This window comes from Notothenia rossii (genome assembly GCF_949606895.1).
Source record: "Notothenia rossii genome assembly, chromosome: 9".
Taxonomy (NCBI): Eukaryota; Metazoa; Chordata; class Actinopteri; order Perciformes; family Nototheniidae; genus Notothenia; species Notothenia rossii.
The window spans coordinates 46,975,761-46,994,826 of NC_136907.1; the positions used below are offsets into that span (position 1 = coordinate 46,975,761).

General features: G+C 42.2%; 1 protein-coding gene and 1 long non-coding RNA gene across 4 annotated transcripts in view; both read left to right on the forward strand.

Annotated features, from left to right (window-relative positions):
- The first annotated feature begins 1,253 nt into the window (after positions 1-1,253).
- LOC307020281 lies at positions 1,254-8,205 on the forward strand. Its single transcript, XR_013802831.1, has 8 exons — positions 1,254-1,946; positions 4,239-4,308; positions 4,389-4,500; positions 4,684-4,779; positions 5,286-5,397; positions 5,562-5,729; positions 5,867-6,021; positions 7,063-8,205. It is a non-coding gene; the product is annotated as an uncharacterized lncRNA (long non-coding RNA).
- A 1,783-nt stretch (positions 8,206-9,988) lies between these two features.
- The window catches only part of LOC307018746 (uncharacterized protein), a 155,886-nt gene continuing 146,808 nt past the window's right edge, over positions 9,989-19,066 (forward strand). The window contains exons 1-5 of one of the 3 annotated variants that reach the window (XM_079649145.1): positions 9,989-10,085; positions 10,653-10,719; positions 11,437-11,539; positions 11,807-11,920; positions 12,319-12,418. In XM_079649145.1, the coding sequence (XP_079505271.1) occupies positions 10,069-10,085; positions 10,653-10,719; positions 11,437-11,539; positions 11,807-11,920; positions 12,319-12,418 (401 nt within the window). In that variant the 5' untranslated portion in view covers positions 9,989-10,068. Of the gene's footprint in view, positions 10,086-10,652; positions 10,720-11,436; positions 11,540-11,806; positions 11,921-12,318; positions 15,189-19,066 lie in introns of those variants that run through there. The other 2 variants (XM_079649143.1, XM_079649144.1) reach the window with 2 other exon arrangements.

Consider the following 19,066-nt stretch of genomic DNA (forward strand, 5'->3'; position numbering starts at 1 on the left):
CAGCAAATCATTTATATTAAACATGTAACTTTTATTTTTGAATACTTCAGTACAAAGGATGTATTGAATAATTTAAGTGATATATGTGTACACATATAAATCATTAGTCAAAACAGGGCTACATTTGATTTAATTATAAAAGGTATAATATGTGGTAAACTGAAGAGCCGTTTGGGAGCCGAAAGAGCCGGCTCTTCTTGGTGAGCCGAGCCAAATGATCCGGCTCACCAAGAAGAGCTGGAATTCCCATCACTAGTGTGTGTATAGATGTGTATGTGTAGACTGTCACTCCTGTTGACACGGACAACGTCAGCGAAATAGTGCACAGCCCACTGCCCACCAGCCACACCCCGACACATGGGGTCACGCCGGCCAATCACAAAGCTTTGATGCGTTTAAGTGCATTATTCTGGCATAGTGAGATTATGTTATAGGACATGAACGATAAAACAGAATATTGTTGTTTTATTTTTAGACACAACACATCTCGCGATCGACTGGGAATCTCCCCGCGATCGACTGGTTGGGCACCCCTGGTGGAGAGTGACCAAAAGCTCCAAATTAGTTGAAAACCTGTATTGTCTTTTACATCCAACGGGGGAATTTAATTTCTGTCTCGATAATATTTTTGGCCATGCATGTGTCTCGAGGGCTTTCATCTCCCCTTTTAAGTATTCTCCAGGGTTTTTGCGTCAGTACAGTCTTACTTGAGGGAACTTACTTTATGTTCAGGGGCCTTATCTGTCAAAATGGCACCTGTCGTCGCCTATTGAAGTTTTTATTATCAACCTTTTTTAAAAGATGTATGTGATGAAATCAGTATCAACATTTAATGTACTAATTAAACATGAAATCTTACATGACACACCTTTCGGAAACACAATATTGTCTAAAGCTGTCAACATCAAGACATTACTGTGGCTTTAATGGTGGGATGGTGTTAGGATCTGTTTATTTTCTGTTTTATTTGGAATTATCACAGTCTGTCGGTTTCCTGTTTTAATTTGAAAGGTGTTCACCCCCTGTCTGTCATGTCTGTATTTGATGCCTGTCTGTTGCTACAGTTGCTACTAAGAGGCAAGGGTTTATGGAATGCCATTTAAGCCAAAATTAAATAAATAAATAAATACATCAATAATTAAATAAATACATATATATATAAATATGCCTATGAAATAAATTCTGAAATAAATAAATGAGGCAATAAATATGTATACATGTACATTTAAATACACATTTATTTATTTCATGGGACTTTTATTTCATAATGAGACATTTATTTCAAGAGACTTTTATTTCATAATGACACATTTATTTATTTCAAGAGACTTGTATTTCATAATGACACATTTATTTATTTCAAGAGAATCGTATTTCATAATGACATATTTATTTATTTCAGATGACTTGTATTTCATAATGACGCATTTATTTATTTCAGGTGACTTGTATTTCATGATGAGACATTTCATGATGAGACATTTCCATTCCTTATATGCAAATGAACGGGGCGTGGTTAGCTCACAGATCCAGAGACCCAGACCAAAGCAACAGCACCACAACACTGACTACTCGAGAAGAGGAAGAAAATGGAGGAGAAGGACTATAAGGCAAACTACTAAATGAAAATAAGGCGGGGCAGACAACATGGAAGACGTCGGTGGGCTCCAAGATGCTATGCTATCCTTAGCAGATCAAATTGATCAACACGGTTTACCAACAGATACTGTGTTGGCCCATATTGAAGACTTTATCGAAGTACTCGGGCGGATAAGCGCTCTTCGAGATATCGACACGGATGAGCAAAGCAAAAGCAAAGCAACAGCACCACAACATTGACACTAACTGGTTCTTCTCTGGTCCGCCCAATGCTGCTCTTCTGAGAGCAACCGCTCTGACAGCTCTCTCTAGTCTCTACTGGGAAACAGCTAAAAGTCCTTCTGGAGGTAAGCAATGCAACACAATTACACCCAGTCTGAGAGTAAAATATTTCTCGAAGGTTTGTTTTGCTTTCTTACAACGTTAAGTTAATGTTAACGTAACCTTAAGTTTGCTAGGAGGCTATTGTTACGAGCTAGCTGTCTTAGCGAACAACAGTTAGCAACTAACGTTTTCTGCAGTTTGTGTTGTTCTGAAAAATGTGATGTAGTTATTTAAGGGTATGTTAAATTAACGTTATTTTACAAGTTGAAAGAGTTAAGTTGTGTTTAAAATCGTCAATGTAATGCACGTTAGAGGTTTTTAGTTGGACATGAAGTTAGCTAACGTTAGCTAACTCTACCAGGTTAGCATATTAAGCTGTACTTTCTGTGGCAGCTAGCTTAATACAAAGAGGGGTTTTGTGCTTCATTGCAAAGTTTTCTTTGTTAATCTACCTGAAACTCTAGGGACAGTTTGTTTCTACTCAACTATACAGACCATTGTTGAGGAGATGCAAAACATACTGTACATGAGTTGGGTCCAACATATACCTTGATTAACGTTACTTTGCTGCTAAAAATGAAACATCATTATCAGATGAGGACATCACCAAAGTGTGTGAGTCTGTCAGGGGATTTGATCTGTTCTCTGCATGTCGTACACACTGCTCTGGTATTACTTATCTTGTAAAATGTAAGTCCAGGGTGTCCGCGGGGTCTTAAAAAGTATTAAAAGTTGATAAATCAATTTAGCGAAAATTAAGGCTTTTAAAAAGTATTAAAAAGTATTAAACGGCATTTTCCAAGGTATTAAGAAGGTTCACAGCAACGACAACATGAAACACCCTTTAATTTACTGAAACGACATGTCGGGAAACCTCCTCAGGGCGGCCCCCATAGCGCGCCATAAAATGCTGCTTCTTATTTTAAGTTTCGTTGCCTTGCTCCGCTCTGTGGGGGGGGAGGTCTCCAAGGTGGGTAGACCGGCATACGCAACGCTCTGGGGGTCCAACGGCTCCGTGTGTAAGCCCTATATGATCATTTTCTGATTATGATTAAATAGCCCGCCTCCCTCTCCCAACGTCTCCTGCTGCTGCTGGGCTGTCAGAAGAGGGCGAGGAAAAGAGAGGCAGGCACCGTTTATTAAATATTATTATACAGAGAACAGAGTCGTCATCAATATGTTTTAAAGCTCAATAAATAACAAAGAAGACCTCTGATCGGAACTTTTCTAATTGTGTACGGAAGATTTAAACTTTAACGGACATGTTGACCGGCGGAACATTTTTTTTAACGGAAACTCTGCCGCACGGTTCCCTCGTCCCTTGGAAGAGGCGGAGAGGTGGGTGTTTTTCATCTGCTGGTGGACTACGAGAGATATACAGCAGGAGAACACGTCGTCCACCGCGGAGAATAGACAGAAGGGCAACCATGGCAACCATGCTCCGGGGAATTCTTCGCTGCTTTTGGTGTATTTTGTGGCGGCGGCAGCGCCACTTAGAGGCCTGGCATATGTACTACAGCGTTTCCAGCATTTCCAGCGGTCTAGTGTGAACGGACACATTAATGAATCAAATGCGTGTGAACGGAATACTTTTTTGCGTTTGTGTATGCGTTTTACTGTATGCGTCCTCGTGGGGCCGGGGTCTAAGCCAAACTATCTCCGGTCACAGAGATCTGCTATTTAAAGTAAAGTCAACACATATTGACCCTAAATATAGTCTATATTAAGAACGAGAAAAGTCGTAACATATATATCCTTTTTTGTAAACATATGACAAATGTGTGAGGGTGATGACGTCAGAGCATCGTCCTATGTGCCAGGGCTTAGCCCCGGACAGCCCCAGCCCAATTTAACCCCTGGGTATTTGTGAGGGAGCTCCTATATGGCATTACCCCGCTGAAGCTCACCAAAGTTTAATATATTTCAGAGTTCAAAGTTTTGTCAATTGTTTTGTTTATTGGTCAAATACTGGTTTCTAATGGTTTCTGAGGAGTTTTACTGGAATGAAAGAGCACAGAGTCTACAGAAGCAACAAAGCAGCATACTGCATTAAACCTGACCTTCACAGAGAGGTTGAAGTCCATGTGGAGAGGAGGCTTCAGTAGTCTGTCTGCACTCTGTTTAGTTGTGCTATCTTACAATCAATATAGTAAATGTGAGGTAAAGTGTGTCGCCAATGTAACCGGTTAGAACTCAAAGTTGCGATGAGGTCTTAAAATGTATGGAAAGGGTCTTAAAAAAGGTCTTAGAAGGTATTACATTTGACCTCAGGATTCCTGCATAAACCCTGAAGTCTCGCTCTTGTCATCGTTCAGGCTTTGCATTTGAACACCTATGACTGGTTGCGGACTTGAAGGGAACACCTTCCTGACATCCAGGAAAAAGGTAAGATTCTAATACATTTGAATGCCAAAAGCAAGTTATTGTTTTGACTTTTTAAATATGATTGTTTTGGGGCATTTCAGTTTTATTGGACAGAGGCAGAGAGCTACTGGAAACAGTGGAGAGGGAGGAGATGATATGCAGCAAAAGGCCCAGCCGGATGGTTGCTGCTCCGTGTGGAACGTGTTCTATCAGGTAAAGCACTTTGGTAGGCCTACCCAGTTATTTATGGTATTGAGTTTGAATTTAGCCTTTGGAATGTAATTTCCAACAGTGCATTATAAAGACTGCAAGATGTAAAGCTTGAAATGATTTCGTCTTTTACTTAAGAGGATGTTTGTCCTCCTGTGTTGTCTTATTTCCTTATCTTTCTTTCAGGTGTAACACCTACCAATGGTACATGACAGAGACCTCCTCCACCTCTTTGCTGTCTTACTAGTCAATCCTTCTGATCAGGTCCTTTCCTAAATAGTGGTAAGTTTTACAGTTCAGTGTACGTTAATTTAGCAACTTAATGCTTTACCGCTGTTGAATAAACCCTATATTGCTAGTCATTTTATTAAAACTACGATTTTAAACTTTTTGATTCCAATTATAATAAGTTATAATTGTAAAACATATCTTAACATCCATCAGCAATCAATACAACAAATCATCCAACACTAAATAGAAGAAATCTGGACCTATTTCTTTTGATACAGCAGCATGTTTTGAGACTGCTCATTGATGTCATCAAGAGCCATTGAGTCTACCTTTTGTATTCGGCCTCTCAGAATGTTTATCATTTCTTTGTCTCTTAACATTCCTATAATTATTTATTTTTTTATTGTTGACATTGTTTTGTTCTTTATTTTTGTTGTGAGAATCACTTTGCAATTATTGTGTAAGTGCTATATAAATAGTTATACTAATATTATTGTTGTTACCATCATTACTATTATTAATAATGTCTTCTTTGTTTTCTTTATTTATCGCTGCAGAAAGGATCATGCCAGCCCACATCAAACACCTGATCAAGAGCTTGTGAACCTCACTGCTGCGGACACCTGTGTGATATTCCACTCTGACTGGAACCCTGAAAATGACCTGCAGGTACGATATATATATATCTGCTCTGTCTGTCCTAAAGATAGTTCAATAGGGCTACAACAACAACAGTCTTTCCGTTTATTCCCTCGGTTCTTTAAGTATATATTTTCCCATTTAATGCTTAAAAACGTTGCTCTTTTGACCCCTCTTTTAATTTTTTATTTCAGGCTCAAGCTCGGTGTCATCGTTTTGGCCAGTCTAAGGCGGTGGAGGTGTACCGTCTGATCACTATAAACTATGAGGGGGAAAAGCTGGATAAAGCTAGTCTGAAGCTCGGGCTGGACCGTGCTGTCCTGCAGAGCATGAGTGGGAACAAAGAAGGCAACAACAACGGGGTGAGAAAAAGAAAATCTGTCATATTTCTAGATGCCAAGTCATTTTTGGGTCAGTCGCTGTTGCAGTACGCTTAGTTTATTTTCAAAAAGAGTTTTCTAAATCCACTTGTGTAAATGTCTCTCTGCATCGCCTTTAGCCGGTCCAGCAGTTCTCCAAGAAGGAGATCGAGGACCTGCTGAGGAAAGGAGCCTACGCCGCCATCATTGACGAGAACGACGAAGGCAATCGCTCCTGCTAGGAGGACATCGACCAGATCCTGCAGCGAAGAGCCACCATCATCACCATCACCAGGTATGTTCTTAGCAGCACTAGCCACTTGCTCTTTGTGAGATACCAAGTACTTGGTTATTTGAAATGTAATATTGATGATGTAATAATTTAAACTAGGGATGGGTACCGAGCCCCAGTATTAACGGGCCCCGGGGCTGAATTATTAAAGACCGTGGTACCGTTAAGGTCCAACGTTATCGATCTTTTTATCGGTACTGGAGACATTTAAACAATAGATGTCATATGTATTATATCTACACAAACATTATATTGCAGTCTTAATGTTGCCAAATCCGTTTCTAATATGCAAAAATACTACAAAGTGCGTCTATGATTTATTTTCGATCTTTCCAATCCAGACGAGAGATATCTCTCCCCTGTCGGTGTGCGAGGGGGTGGGGCAGTTTACACACAGAACCTGCTACATGCATGCAACACACACACACACACACACACACACACACACACACACACACACACACACACACACACACACACACACACACACACACACACACACACACACACACACACACACACACACACACGTGTGCGCACTCAAACACATGGCGGAGAGAACTAAGCGCCCCGAGTGTAGTTATGTTACCCGTCTTGAGCATGGATGTATAATAAGAACTGGATACAGCGTGGGAGGCGGGGTCTCGTTTTTTCCAATGAGAGCTGCTCATTGGCGCATGAAGTCATGATTTACAGACGTTTCTTTCCCAATGTTATTCAACGGTAAAAAGTATTTCTGGGCCGGTGGACGTCACAGACTGATAAGGAAATTGTAGTACCGCCGTTTGGACACAACGAATATTTTCCTCAGAGTCCGGCGCACTTCCTGGGGGCTTGGTCTTGAGGCGGAAAATGCTCGTTGCCAAAAGTGCAATAAGAGTTTAGCATGTATGTATGTATGTTAACTCAATGATACAAACATGGGTTAATGATTAGAGGTAACTGAGTTATTTATTTTGTTAAAGTTACAGCTATTCGGTTTGTAGTTCTATCATCACATAATTTAATACGATTTGTTAAAACATTGTTGTTTCTTATTTTCAGTTTGCTTCAAGCAGTGACTACGAGAAAGACGTGGAGGACCAAGAAATGCTGGCCAGATTGGCAAAGACCGGAAGATACATAACAGAGAAGATAATGGATATTAACAAGAAAAATAATGTTTATCATTTCTTTGTTGCTGTTTACATTTTGAATTATATTTGTTATTTTTAAATCAAACGCAGCTATTTTAGATGATATATTTATTTAGATGTACGTTTTTTTTGTAATATTATTGTATTAGGTATAATTTATTAAATAAGAAATACTGTTATGAACACTATACAATGTCTTTATTTTGATAGTTACCAGAGTACATTGTATATTTAATACTAACATAAGCTGGTGATAGATAAATGCTGGTCTGCTAGTATGCCAGCAGACACATATTTATAAAGAAAGAAACAGAAGGGAGGAAATGATTATAGCTAGACTCAGAATAAATCACACAGCATTGAATGGTACGCTTCATGTCATGGGGAAAAGTAACAGTGACAAGTGTAGGAACTGTGGAGTTAAAGAAAATGTGGAACATCTATAAAGCTGAAAGAGAAAAACTAAAGGATAACGTTTTAGAGGCAGAGAGGGAATGGAGTGTGGTTGGTATTTTGGGAACAAAAGGAGAGGGAGAAAGAGCTACAAGAAAGGCACTGTTTACCTTTAGTGAAACTGGGGTAGGTAAAATTATCTAACATTAGGTCAGGAAAGATCATAGATTGTGGTTTTGTTTTGTTTTATTTATTATGTTTCTTATTTATTTATCTTTGGATTAGATCATAGATATGTCCATGAGTTAAGAGATGGAATGATATGATGATTCACACTCATGTACAGTAGGTGGCGGTATGCACCTTAAAGTTGTTTGCAATCCACCAAAAAACCCAGAGAAGAAGAAGTCCTTAAAAAGGACTTAAAAACGTGGATGACCTTAAATGTTTTGATGTTAAACACGACCAAAACTGAAGTTATTGTACTTGGCCGGAAGAATCTACGAAACAAATTATCTAAAGATATACTAACTATGGATGGCATTAATTTGGCCTCCAGTGAGACTGTAAGGAATCTTGGTGTTATATTTGATCAGGATTTATCCTTTAACACCCACATAAAATCAATTTCAAGGACTGCCTACTTCCATCTACGTAACATTGCAAAAATCAGGCATATCTTGCCTCAAAACGATGCAGAGAAACTAGTCGATGCATTTTTTACTTCAAGGCTGGATTATTGTAACTCCTTATTATCAGGGTGTACAAAGAAGTCAGTCAAGTCGCTTCAGTTGATTCAAAATGCTGCAGCTCGTGTACTAACCAGAGTTAGGAAAAGGGACCACATTACTCCTGTTCTGGCTGCCTTACACTGGCTCCCTATAGAACAAAGGATATAATTTAAAAATGTTCTTCTCGCCTACAAAGCCCTTAATGGGCAGGCGCCATCTTACCTTAAAGAACTCATTATACCCTACTGTCCTACTAGGGCATTGCGTTCCAATGCAGGGTTGTTGGTTGTTCCTAGAGTCTCTAAAAGTACAAAGGGAGCCAGAGCCTTTTCTTATTAAACTCCACTTTTGTGGAATCAGCTTCCAGTTTGTGTTCGGACGGCAGACACCCTATCCGTTTTTAAGAGTGCGCTTAAGACCTTCCTTTTTGATAAAGCTCATAGTTAGGGCTGATTAGATTCAGCCCCTAGTTTTGCTGATATAGGCTTAGTTTGTCGGGGGACATCTTACTTCTTCCTTCTCTCTGTCTATACCTGTGTACTCTCATGTTCCGATTAACCCAGCTTCCCCAAATTTCTTTCTTTTTGGTGTCTATATACGCCGGGATCCGGAGTCATGTATGATCCTCCGGTCCTGTGTCATAGATCGCGAGTCCTGGATCTTGAGTCGTGGCTGTGGTCCTGGATCATAAGTCCTGGATGGATATCCTCGTGGATTCATCTTCCTATTATACACACATGCATTTCCAAACATTTGGACTACCTATGTTGCAAATGTATTATCTTTTCAATTTACACACGGCATCTATTGCACGTCTGTCCGTCCTGGGAGAGGGATCCCTCCTCTGTTGCTCTCCCTGAGGTTTCTCCCATTTTCCCCTTTAAACTGTGGGTTTTTCTCTGGAAGTTTTTCCTTGTACGATGTGAGGGTCTAAGGACAGAGGGTGTCGTATTGTCATACTGATATTCTGTACAAACTGTGAAGTCCACTGAGACAAATGTAACATTTGTGATATTGGGCTATATAAATAAACATTGATTGATTGATTGATTGATGAAGTCAACTGGTTTGCCAACGGACAATTTACACCGAAGAAGAAGAAGCGAACATTTCTGGCGGGTGACATTTAGAGTATCATATTACATGCTATGTCTGACTCTGAGAAAAGCCTCTCCAATTATTGAGAGAGGCAGCCAACCGCCGGGTTGATAGACCGGACAGCACATAGGTAGCGAGCATATCGCCTGGAATATCCAGAGGCAGGCGTCCTGCACCTGTGCTTGAACCAACTTCTTGGACATCTTCCACACGAACACGGTGCTCAATCAGTGTCAAAGTATTTACAACTTCGTCATCCGTGTCGATATCTCGAAGAGCGCTTATCCGCCCGAGTACTTCGATAAAGTCTTCAATATGGGCCAACACAGTATCTGTTGGTAAACCGTGTTGATCAATTTGATCTGCTAAGGATAGCATAGCATCTTGGAGCCCACCGACGTCTTCCATGCAGTGGCGAAACTACCAGGGTGGCATGGGGTGGCAGCCGCCACCCCACCTGCCACCCCAGTCAAAAAATACCAACTGATGATTTATTGGATAAATATTATTAATATCGTTTTAAGATCAAAACAAATTCAAAACAATCCAAAATTGGTGTCAAACTGCAGAATGTCAAATTTGAAAAATAAACTTGTTGGTGCACACCCCCCTCCCCCCATCACGAATGGTTGCATCCATATCGCAGAATCTCTTTGCCTTGACGTGGAGTCAGCGCAGACACAAGCTGTCAGATGGAGTCTGTTCACAGGTGGGTAACGTCAAAGTGTAATGTGATTTCGAAACGTTTATAATTCCTCATAGATGGAAGGCGCTGTACAAAATAAACTATTATTATTATTATTAGAGATATGGTACTAGTAACTGGTAGTTTCTGGATGAATATGCTGTGTTGTTATCGATTTCAGAATTAACTACCGAGTGATGAGGCTAGATAGCTATTATGTGGCTAACCCCTAGCTACGTTTTACCTCATGTCACGGTTAGCCACAAGATAGCTTTTGAAGCCAGTTCGGTAACTAGCTAGCTGGCGCTAGCTAACTGAATAACGTTGATAACTAGCCAGCTACTGGCAAGCCTTTGACATTTTGAACTGAAACCAAGTGATGTTGTGGCATTTCATATCATTGTAGTTCTATGAAACGTTCTTAACAAGTTTGCTATTTGGCGTTAGCTAGTATGCTAGTGGTGGCTAAGGCTAGCAGAATTTCTGTGTGTAGCATCAGAAAGGCGAACCTTAACGTTACATGTAAACTTTAATGTATGTTTAACATAAACACTTTAATTTATGTTTGAATATGACTTGTTTCAATTATAGGAAGGCCATGTCGTCAACCACAAAGAGGAAGGGTGACATCAGGAGCTTCATCCTCACAAAGAAGCAGGTTAGTGATGTGAGGGAGCATGAGGGTCCAAGTGCAGACAGCCTCTGCCACTCGAAGCTTGAGGCTAGAGCGGGAAGGTTAGTTAGCTAGTTCAGCTGGTCCTCGTGGTATTGTAGCCCAGTGCTATATTTTCCTTTTATTTTCTTTATGTTACAAAAAAGCTGGCTAACTATTAAGGTGGCATAGCAGAGGTTGCTTATTTAAAGGAGTAAAGCATTTCGGTAATGCAAAATATGCATTAGGTAGGTAATTTCATTGATGCAGAGAGAAACCTTTTATTTGAAATATTTTTATTTGACTGTAATTTCATTTAATATTTACATAGTAAACACTTTCTACTTTTATATAAAAGGGGGATATTTGTGATTTCATTGCATTTACTATAAGAGTAATGAAAGGTATTTTAAATTTGCTTAATTTAGGTTAAAATAAGGGATACACTACTACACTACAAAACTTAACATAAAATCGTATAGATTACCACATAGTTTGTGTGGTCAGTTAAAAGAACTTAGGAAGTGTCCCAGTTAACAATTTAGTTAATTACATTGCTACAGTATTTCTATTTTCAGGATTTCCACTTTTTGTCACAGCCCAGTAAATGTGATCTTATATTTCAATATACCACCACAAGTAGTGATATTTTAAACGAAGCTACAGTGCAGTAACATTAGGGCTAATGTATTATGTTAATGGCCTACTTTTTGTGTAAAATAGGCTACAGATCAGAAAAGAGCAGGAGAGAGCGAGCCCGAGGCAGAATCTGCCAATGCAGAGAGCCAGTTCATTGAGATGGAGGTGGAAAAGATCTGCGTAGCTGGTCAGTATGTTTTTGTTGTTGTGTTATGGTCCAGTTGTGTTCACTCCTTACGTTTGAGAAACTCCACTGCCGTTGGTGTGTGAATGGGTAAATGAGAAGCCATTGTAAAGTGATTTGGGTACTGTTAAATGCAAATAAAGTGCTATAAGTGTGACATTGACCATCAGGGTTATTATTATTATTATTATTATTATTATTATTATTGCTACCTATAGTATCTTATTTTATTTTATTTTTCTCCTACACAACAAAAAAATACCCCAACAGAGACCTTGGAGTGCCTTGATCCAGAGCCAGAGCCAGAAAGTGTCAATGATGACTGTGCAGAGAGACAGTCTGAGACAGAAGTGGAAGATTGTACAGCTACAGCTGGTCCTCATGGTATGTTTTTTGGTGGGTGGGGGGTTCCATTCAAGTGTTAGCTCCTTACGTTTGAAAAAAAGCTACCACAATTGGTGTGAATGTGTGTGAGAATGGCTTAATGAGAGGCCATTTTAAAGTGTGTTGGGTACCGTTAGTTGCAAATGAAGTCCCATATGTGCAGTCCATTTACCATTTGGATCAAATACATATATCAGCACAGAATTAGTGACATTTTATCAAAGCCACAGTACAGTAAATGCCATGTATGATTTGAATCAATGTAGATCAATCAATGTATCAATGAATCAATGTAGTTAATCAATGTATCAATGAATCAATGTAGTTAAATACATCTTGGGGCTTATCAGGGTAGTTATTATAGAGTAACTTTCCCTCCTTATTTTATCTTTTTCCAGACATTTCCAAACACAGAGGGGATGGGCCGACACAACCATCGCTGGAGAGCTTTCCCAAGACGATGCAAGGTTGTGCAAGGAGAAGTTTCCATGCTGACTGGTACAAAATGCATAACTGGGTGGAATACTCACAGTCAAAAGACGCAGCATATTGCTTTGCTTGTAGACACTTTTCTTTACCTAATGCCTCTAGGACTGTGTTTACCTCTATGAATGGTTATTCTAACTGGAAGAAAGCTACATTTAAGGACAGTGGATTTGTTCACATGCTAAATCAGAGAGCCATGTTAATGCTATGTTTGCATGGACAGAGAATAAGAAAATGCTAGACAGAAACTCATCAATGTTAGGAATGATGGAAGAGGAGTCAAGTAAAAAAGTAATCGAAAACCAGAAATATATACGCACACTTGGTGAAGTCCTGTTGTTAACTGCCACTCAAAACATTTCCCAGCGTGGTCACCGGGAATCATCCGAGGCGGACAATAGAGGAAATTTCCTAGAATTGTTGGATCTCCTGAGCAAGCATGATCCGTTTTTAAAAAAACGAATGGAAAATCAAGCAAAAAATGCAAAATACACAAGTAGCCTGATACAAAATGAAATACTGCAGTGTTTAGCAGATATGGTTAAAGAGGAGATTATCAAAGAGGTTAAAGAGAGTGCACAATTTTCTGTTCTTGTTGATGAAACAAAAGATGTAAAGAAAATGGAGCAGATGTCTTTTGTTCTTCGGTACTATTATAATGGTGTAGTTCAGGAGAGTTTTCTAGAGTTTCAAGAGGCAGATAAACTGGATGCTGCCAGTTTAACAGAGAAGATCATTGGCTGTTTAGAGAAGTATGGGCTGGAATATAAAAAAAACCTAGTTGGGCAAGGCTATGATGTTGCTTCAACTATGAGTGGGAAGCATGCTGGTGTCCAAGCCAGAATAAGAGAAGTAGCCAAGCATGCATTCTACGTTCATTGCAGTGCCCACTGCTTAAACCTAGTGATGGTAGACAGTGTGAAATCTGTTCCTGATGCAAGAAATTTCTTTTCATTGTTAGAGCGACTGTATATTTTTATGTCAGGATCTTATGTCCATCCTAAATGGTTGGATGTGCAGAGAGAGATGTATGATGGTCAAGTAAGGGAACTCTCACGTCTCAGCGAGACTCGATGGGCCAGCAGACATACAGCTTGTCGCAATGTCATGGATAGGTTGCCTGCTGTAATGCAAGTACTGGAAGATATTTCAGAGGAGGACAATCCGGACAGAGCGGTTGAAGCAAGAGGTCTACTAGTTCAGATCGATCTAAATTGTATTGGATGTCTTGTACTATTTAGAAAGGTACTAAAGGACACACACTTTTTGTCAGAGATGCTTCAGTCAACACAGATTGACCTTACTAAAGCTGTAGAGTTAATTGCGACCCTCAGACAGACTCTGGAAGACTATCGCAGTGAGACATACTTTGATGAGCTGTGGAATGAGGTACTAGCCACCTGTGAAAAGTCTGACATTTCAACGACTCACACCTTTAAAAGGGCAAGGCAAATAACACAAAGACTTCAAGGTAGTGTTATCATGTCAACATTAGGACAACACACAGAATCGGACAGTAAGAGGTCTTTTATCACCAAGGTATTTTATCCCATCATTGATTGTATGGTTGGTGAAATGAGAAGACGATTCTCTAGCGTAAACTGTGACATCATGCAGGGTGTCCAGGCCCTAAATCCATCCAGCAGCAGCTTTTTAAATGAGGAGGCAGTTTTTCTATTAGCAAATGCATATGGGTCAAATGTAGAGGATCTGAAACATGAACTGCACCAGACTAGAAGGTTGTTAGATCGACAAGCAACACATGGAAAAAGTCCGTCCAGTTTAATAGAATTTGTTAATTTTTTGGAACCATACAAGGAGGTATTCTTTGAGATGTTCAGGTTATGTAAAATAGCTGTGGTATTGCCTGTTACCAGTGCAGCATGTGAGAGGAGTTTTTCAGCTCTTAAACTGATCAAGAATCACCTGCGTTCTACCATGACTGAGAACAGACTAGCAAGTATAGCAATTCTCAGTATTGAGTCTAAACGTGCGAAAGATTTAAATTTGGATGAGTTTGTGAAGAGATTTGCTGCACAGCATAGCAATCGTCGCATACAGCTTCTGTAGCAATCAGATGATATATGTAACGGAGTCAAAAAACATTCTAATCTGCTTTGTATTTTTTTCGTTGCATTTACAATGTGAAATTTCATCAATAACTGATAATTTAAATACTTGTATATATTTTGTGACTTTAACACACAGAAATTGTTCTCACAAACCTGTCTAACCTATTCTGTACACATGCACTCACAAAACACTTTGGCAGGCAGGCCTTTGAGGGAGGGCTTTGCTTCTAGGATAATGCTGGAATTTTGTAAAGTGCTGGGAAGTCCTCAAATTTCTAAATCATTCCTATGGCTTGATTTTGCTTTCAAAGTGCCTCAGATTGATTAGATTGAATTAACAATGTTCAACATTTTTGACCCGGGGGATATGCCCCGGATACCCCCCCAGAAGGCTTGCTTGGGATGAGCAACATTTCTGCTGCTACAATAATCCCAAGGGAAACACTGTTTTAATGTACTAAAAAGTGGAATGCTCATGTATGTAGACCAAATATTGAACTTATCACACTTGGGTGTTGAAAAAACTGTTGTATATGGGTGCATATAAAGTACAAAGTAAGGTGGGCTTCCTAAAAAAATTGCCACCCTACAATATATGTCTGCCACCCCTCTGCCACCCCATGTATAAATCTCTAGAATCGCCACTGCTTCCATGTTGTCTGCCCCGCCTTATTTTCATTTAGTAGTTTGCCTTATAGTCCTTCTCCTCCATTTTCTTCCTCTTCTCGAGTAGCCAGTGTTGTGGTGCTGTTGCTTTGGTCTGGGTCTCTGGATCTGTGAGCTAACCACGCCCCGTTCATTTGCATATAAGGAATGGAAATGTCTCATCATGAAATGTCTCATCATGAAATACAAGTCACCTGAAATAAATAAATGCCTCATTATGAAATACAAGTCATCTGAAATAAATAAATATGTCATTATGAAATACGATTCTCTTGAAATAAATAAATGTGTCATTATGAAATACAAGTCTCTTGAAATAAATAAATGTGTCATTATGAAATAAAAGTCTCTTGAAATAAATGTCTCATTATGAAATAAAAGTCCCATGAAATAAATAAATGTGTATTTAAATGTACATGTATACATATTTATTGCCTCATTTATTTATTTCAGAATTTATTTCATAGGCATATTTATATATATATGTATTTATTTACACATTGGACACACGAAGTGAGGATACCCGGCCCGGAGGAAGCCCGGGGTCCCCTTCTGGAGCCAGGCCCAGAAGGAGGACTCGTCGGCGAGCGTCTGGTGGCCGGGCTTGCCACGGAGCCCGGCCGGGCACAGCCCGAAAAGGCAACGTGGGCAACACCTCCGCTTCTCCGTCCCGCGGGCCCACCACCTACGGGAAACAGCAATGGGGTCGGGTGCGCTGCCAGAAGGGTGGCAGTGAAGGCAGAGGGTCTCGACGGACCAGACCCGGGCGACAGAAGCTGGCTTTGGGGACGTGGAACGTCACCTCTCTGGGGGGGAAGGAGTCGGAGCTTGTGCGGGAGGTGGAGCGTTACCAGTTGGATCTGGTTGGGCTCACCTCTACGCACAGCGTCGGCTCTGGAACCTTACTTCTGGATAGGGGTTGGACTCTATTCTTCTCCGGAGTTGCTCAAGGTGTGAGGCGCCGGGCGGGTGTGGGGATACTCACAAGTCCCCGGTTGGGTGCTTCGTTGTTGGAGTCTACCCCAGTGGACGAGAGGGTTGCCTCCCTACGCCTGCGGGTTATGGGGGGGAAAACTCTGACTGTTGTGTGTGCTTATGCACCCAACAGCAGTTCAGAGTATACGGCCTTCTTGGAGACCCTGGAAAGAGTCCTGTATGGGGCTCCTGAAGGGGACTCTTTAATCTTGCTGGGAGACTTCAACGCACATGTGGGCAATGATGGAGACACTTGGAGGGGAGTGATTGGGAGGAACGGCCCCCCTGATCTGAACCGGAGTGGTGGTTTGTTACTGGACTTCTGTGCTAGTCATGGATTGGCCATAACAAACACCATGTTCGAACATAAGGATGCTCATAAGTGTACGTGGTACCAGAGCACCCTAGGCAGAAGGTCCATGATCGATTTGGTTATCGTATCATCGGACCTGAGGCCGTATGTTTTGGACACTCGGGTAAAGAGAGGGGCGGAGTTGTCAACTGATCACCATCTGGTGGTGAGTTGGGTCGAGTGGCGGGGGAAGCCTTTGGATAGACCTGGTAAGCCCAAACGTGTAGTTCGGGTGAACTGGGAACGTCTGGAGGAGGCCCAAGTTCAGGAGGCCTTCAACTCACACCTCCGGCGGAGCTTTTCGGGCATTCCTGTGGAGGTTGGGGACATTGAACCAGAGTGGTCGGTGTTCAAAGCCTCTATTGCCGAAGCCGCGGCGGGGAGCTGTGGTCTCAAGGTCCTAGGTGCCTCAAGGGGCGGTAACCCTCGAACCTCCTGGTGGACACCGGTGGTCAGGGAAGCCGTCCGACTGAAGAAGGAGGCCTTCAGGGATTTGTTATCCCGGGGGACTCCCGAGGCAGTTGCAAGGTACCGACAGGCCCGAAGGGCAGCAGCCTCAGCCGTGGCCGAGGCAAAGCAGCGGGTGTGGGAGAAGTTCGGAGAAGACATGGAAAAAGACTTTCGGGCGGCACCAAAGTTGTTCTGGAAAACTGTCCGACACCTCAGGAGGGGGAAGCAGGGAACCATCCAAGCTGTGTACAGTAAGGATGGGACGTTGTTGACCTCAACTGATGGAGTGTTAGGGCGTTGGAAGGAGCACTTTGAGGAACTCCTGAACCCGACAACTCCGCCCTCTATGTTAGAGGCAGAGCTGGAGTATGAAGGGGGATCGACACCAATCTCCCGGGGGGAGGTCACTGAGGTCGTCAAACAACTTCACAGTGGCAAAGCCCCGGGGGTGGATGAGATCCGCCCAGAAATGCTGAAGGCTCTGGGTGTTGAGGGACTGTCATGGTTGACACGTCTCATCAACGTTGCGTGGAAGTCGGAAACAGTACCGAAGGAGTGGCAGACCGGAGTGGTGGTTCCCCTTTTCAAAAAGGGGGATCAGAGGGTGTGTGCCAATTACCGAGGCATCACACTACTCAGCCTCCCCGGGAAAGTTTACTCTAAGGTACTCGAAAGGAGGGTCAGGCCGATTGTCGAACCTCAGATTGAGGAGGAACAATGCGGATTCCGTCCTGGTCGTGGAACGACGGATCAGCTTTTTACTCTCGCAAGGATCCTGGAGGGTGCCTGGGAGTATGCTTATCCAGTCTACATGTGTTTTGTAGACTTGGAGAAGGCATATGACCGGGTTCCAAGGGAGTCACTGTGGGAGGTGCTGCGGGAGTATGGGGTGAGGGGGTCTCTACTCAGGGCCATCCAATCTCTGTACTCCCAAAGCGAGAGCTGTGTCCGGGTCCTCGGCAGTAAGTCGGACCCATTTCAGGTGAGGGTTGGCCTCCGCCAGGGCTGCGCTTTGTCACCAATCCTGTTTGTAATATACATGGATCGGATTTCGAGGCGTAGTCGTGGGGGAGGGGGTCTGCAGTTCGGTGGACTAAGGATTGCACCACTGCTTTTTGCAGATGATGTGGTTCTGATGGCTTCATCGGTCTGCGACCTTCAGCACTCACTGGATCGGTTCGCAACCGAGTGTGAAGCGGCTGGGATGAGGATCAGCACCTCCAAATCTGAGGCCATGGTTCTCAGCAGGAAACCGATGGACTGTCCACTCCAAGTAGGGAATGAGTCCTTACCCCAAGTGAAGGAGTTCAAGTATCTCGGGGTCTTGTTCTCGAGTGAGGGAACAATGGAGCGTGAGATGGGTCGGAGAATCGGAGCAGCGGGAGCGGTACTGCAGTCTCTTTACCGCACCGTTGTGACGAAAAGGGAGCTGAGCCAAAAGGCAAAGCTCTCTGTCTACCGGGCCATTTTCGTTCCTACCCTCACCTATGGTCATGAAGGATGGGTCATGACCGAAAGAACGAGATCGCGGGTACAAGCGGCCGAGATGGGTTTTCTCCGCAGGGTGGCTGGTGTCTCCCTTAGGGATAAGGTGAGAAGTTCGGTCATCCGGGAGGGACTCGGAGTTGAACCGCTCCTCCTTCGCGTCGAAAGGAGCCAGTTGAGGTGGTTCGGGCACCTAGTTAGGATGCCACCTGGGCGCCTCCCTAGGGAGGTGTTCCAGGCACGTCCAGCTGGGAAGAGACCAAGGGGTAGACCTAGAACCAGATGGAGGGATTATATCTCTTCTCTGGCCTGGGAGCGCCTTGGGATCCCCCAGTCAGAGCTGGTTGATGTGGCCAGGGAAAAGAAAGTTTGGGGCTCTCTGCTGGAACTGCTACCTCCGCGACCCGACCACGGATAAGCGGGAGAAGATGGATGGATGGATGGATGGATGTATTTATTTAATTATTGATGTATTTATTTATTTATTTAATTTTGGCTTAAATGGCATTCCATAAGGGTTAGGGTTAAGGTTTACAAACATTATTCGCCTTTAGTTTAGCAGTGGTGATGCAAAGTCACCTGACTGTGATGTAGTTTGTTTATAACCTAACATTAACTTTTTACTTTTATCAATTTCAATTACGCTCCAAAAATAAAAAA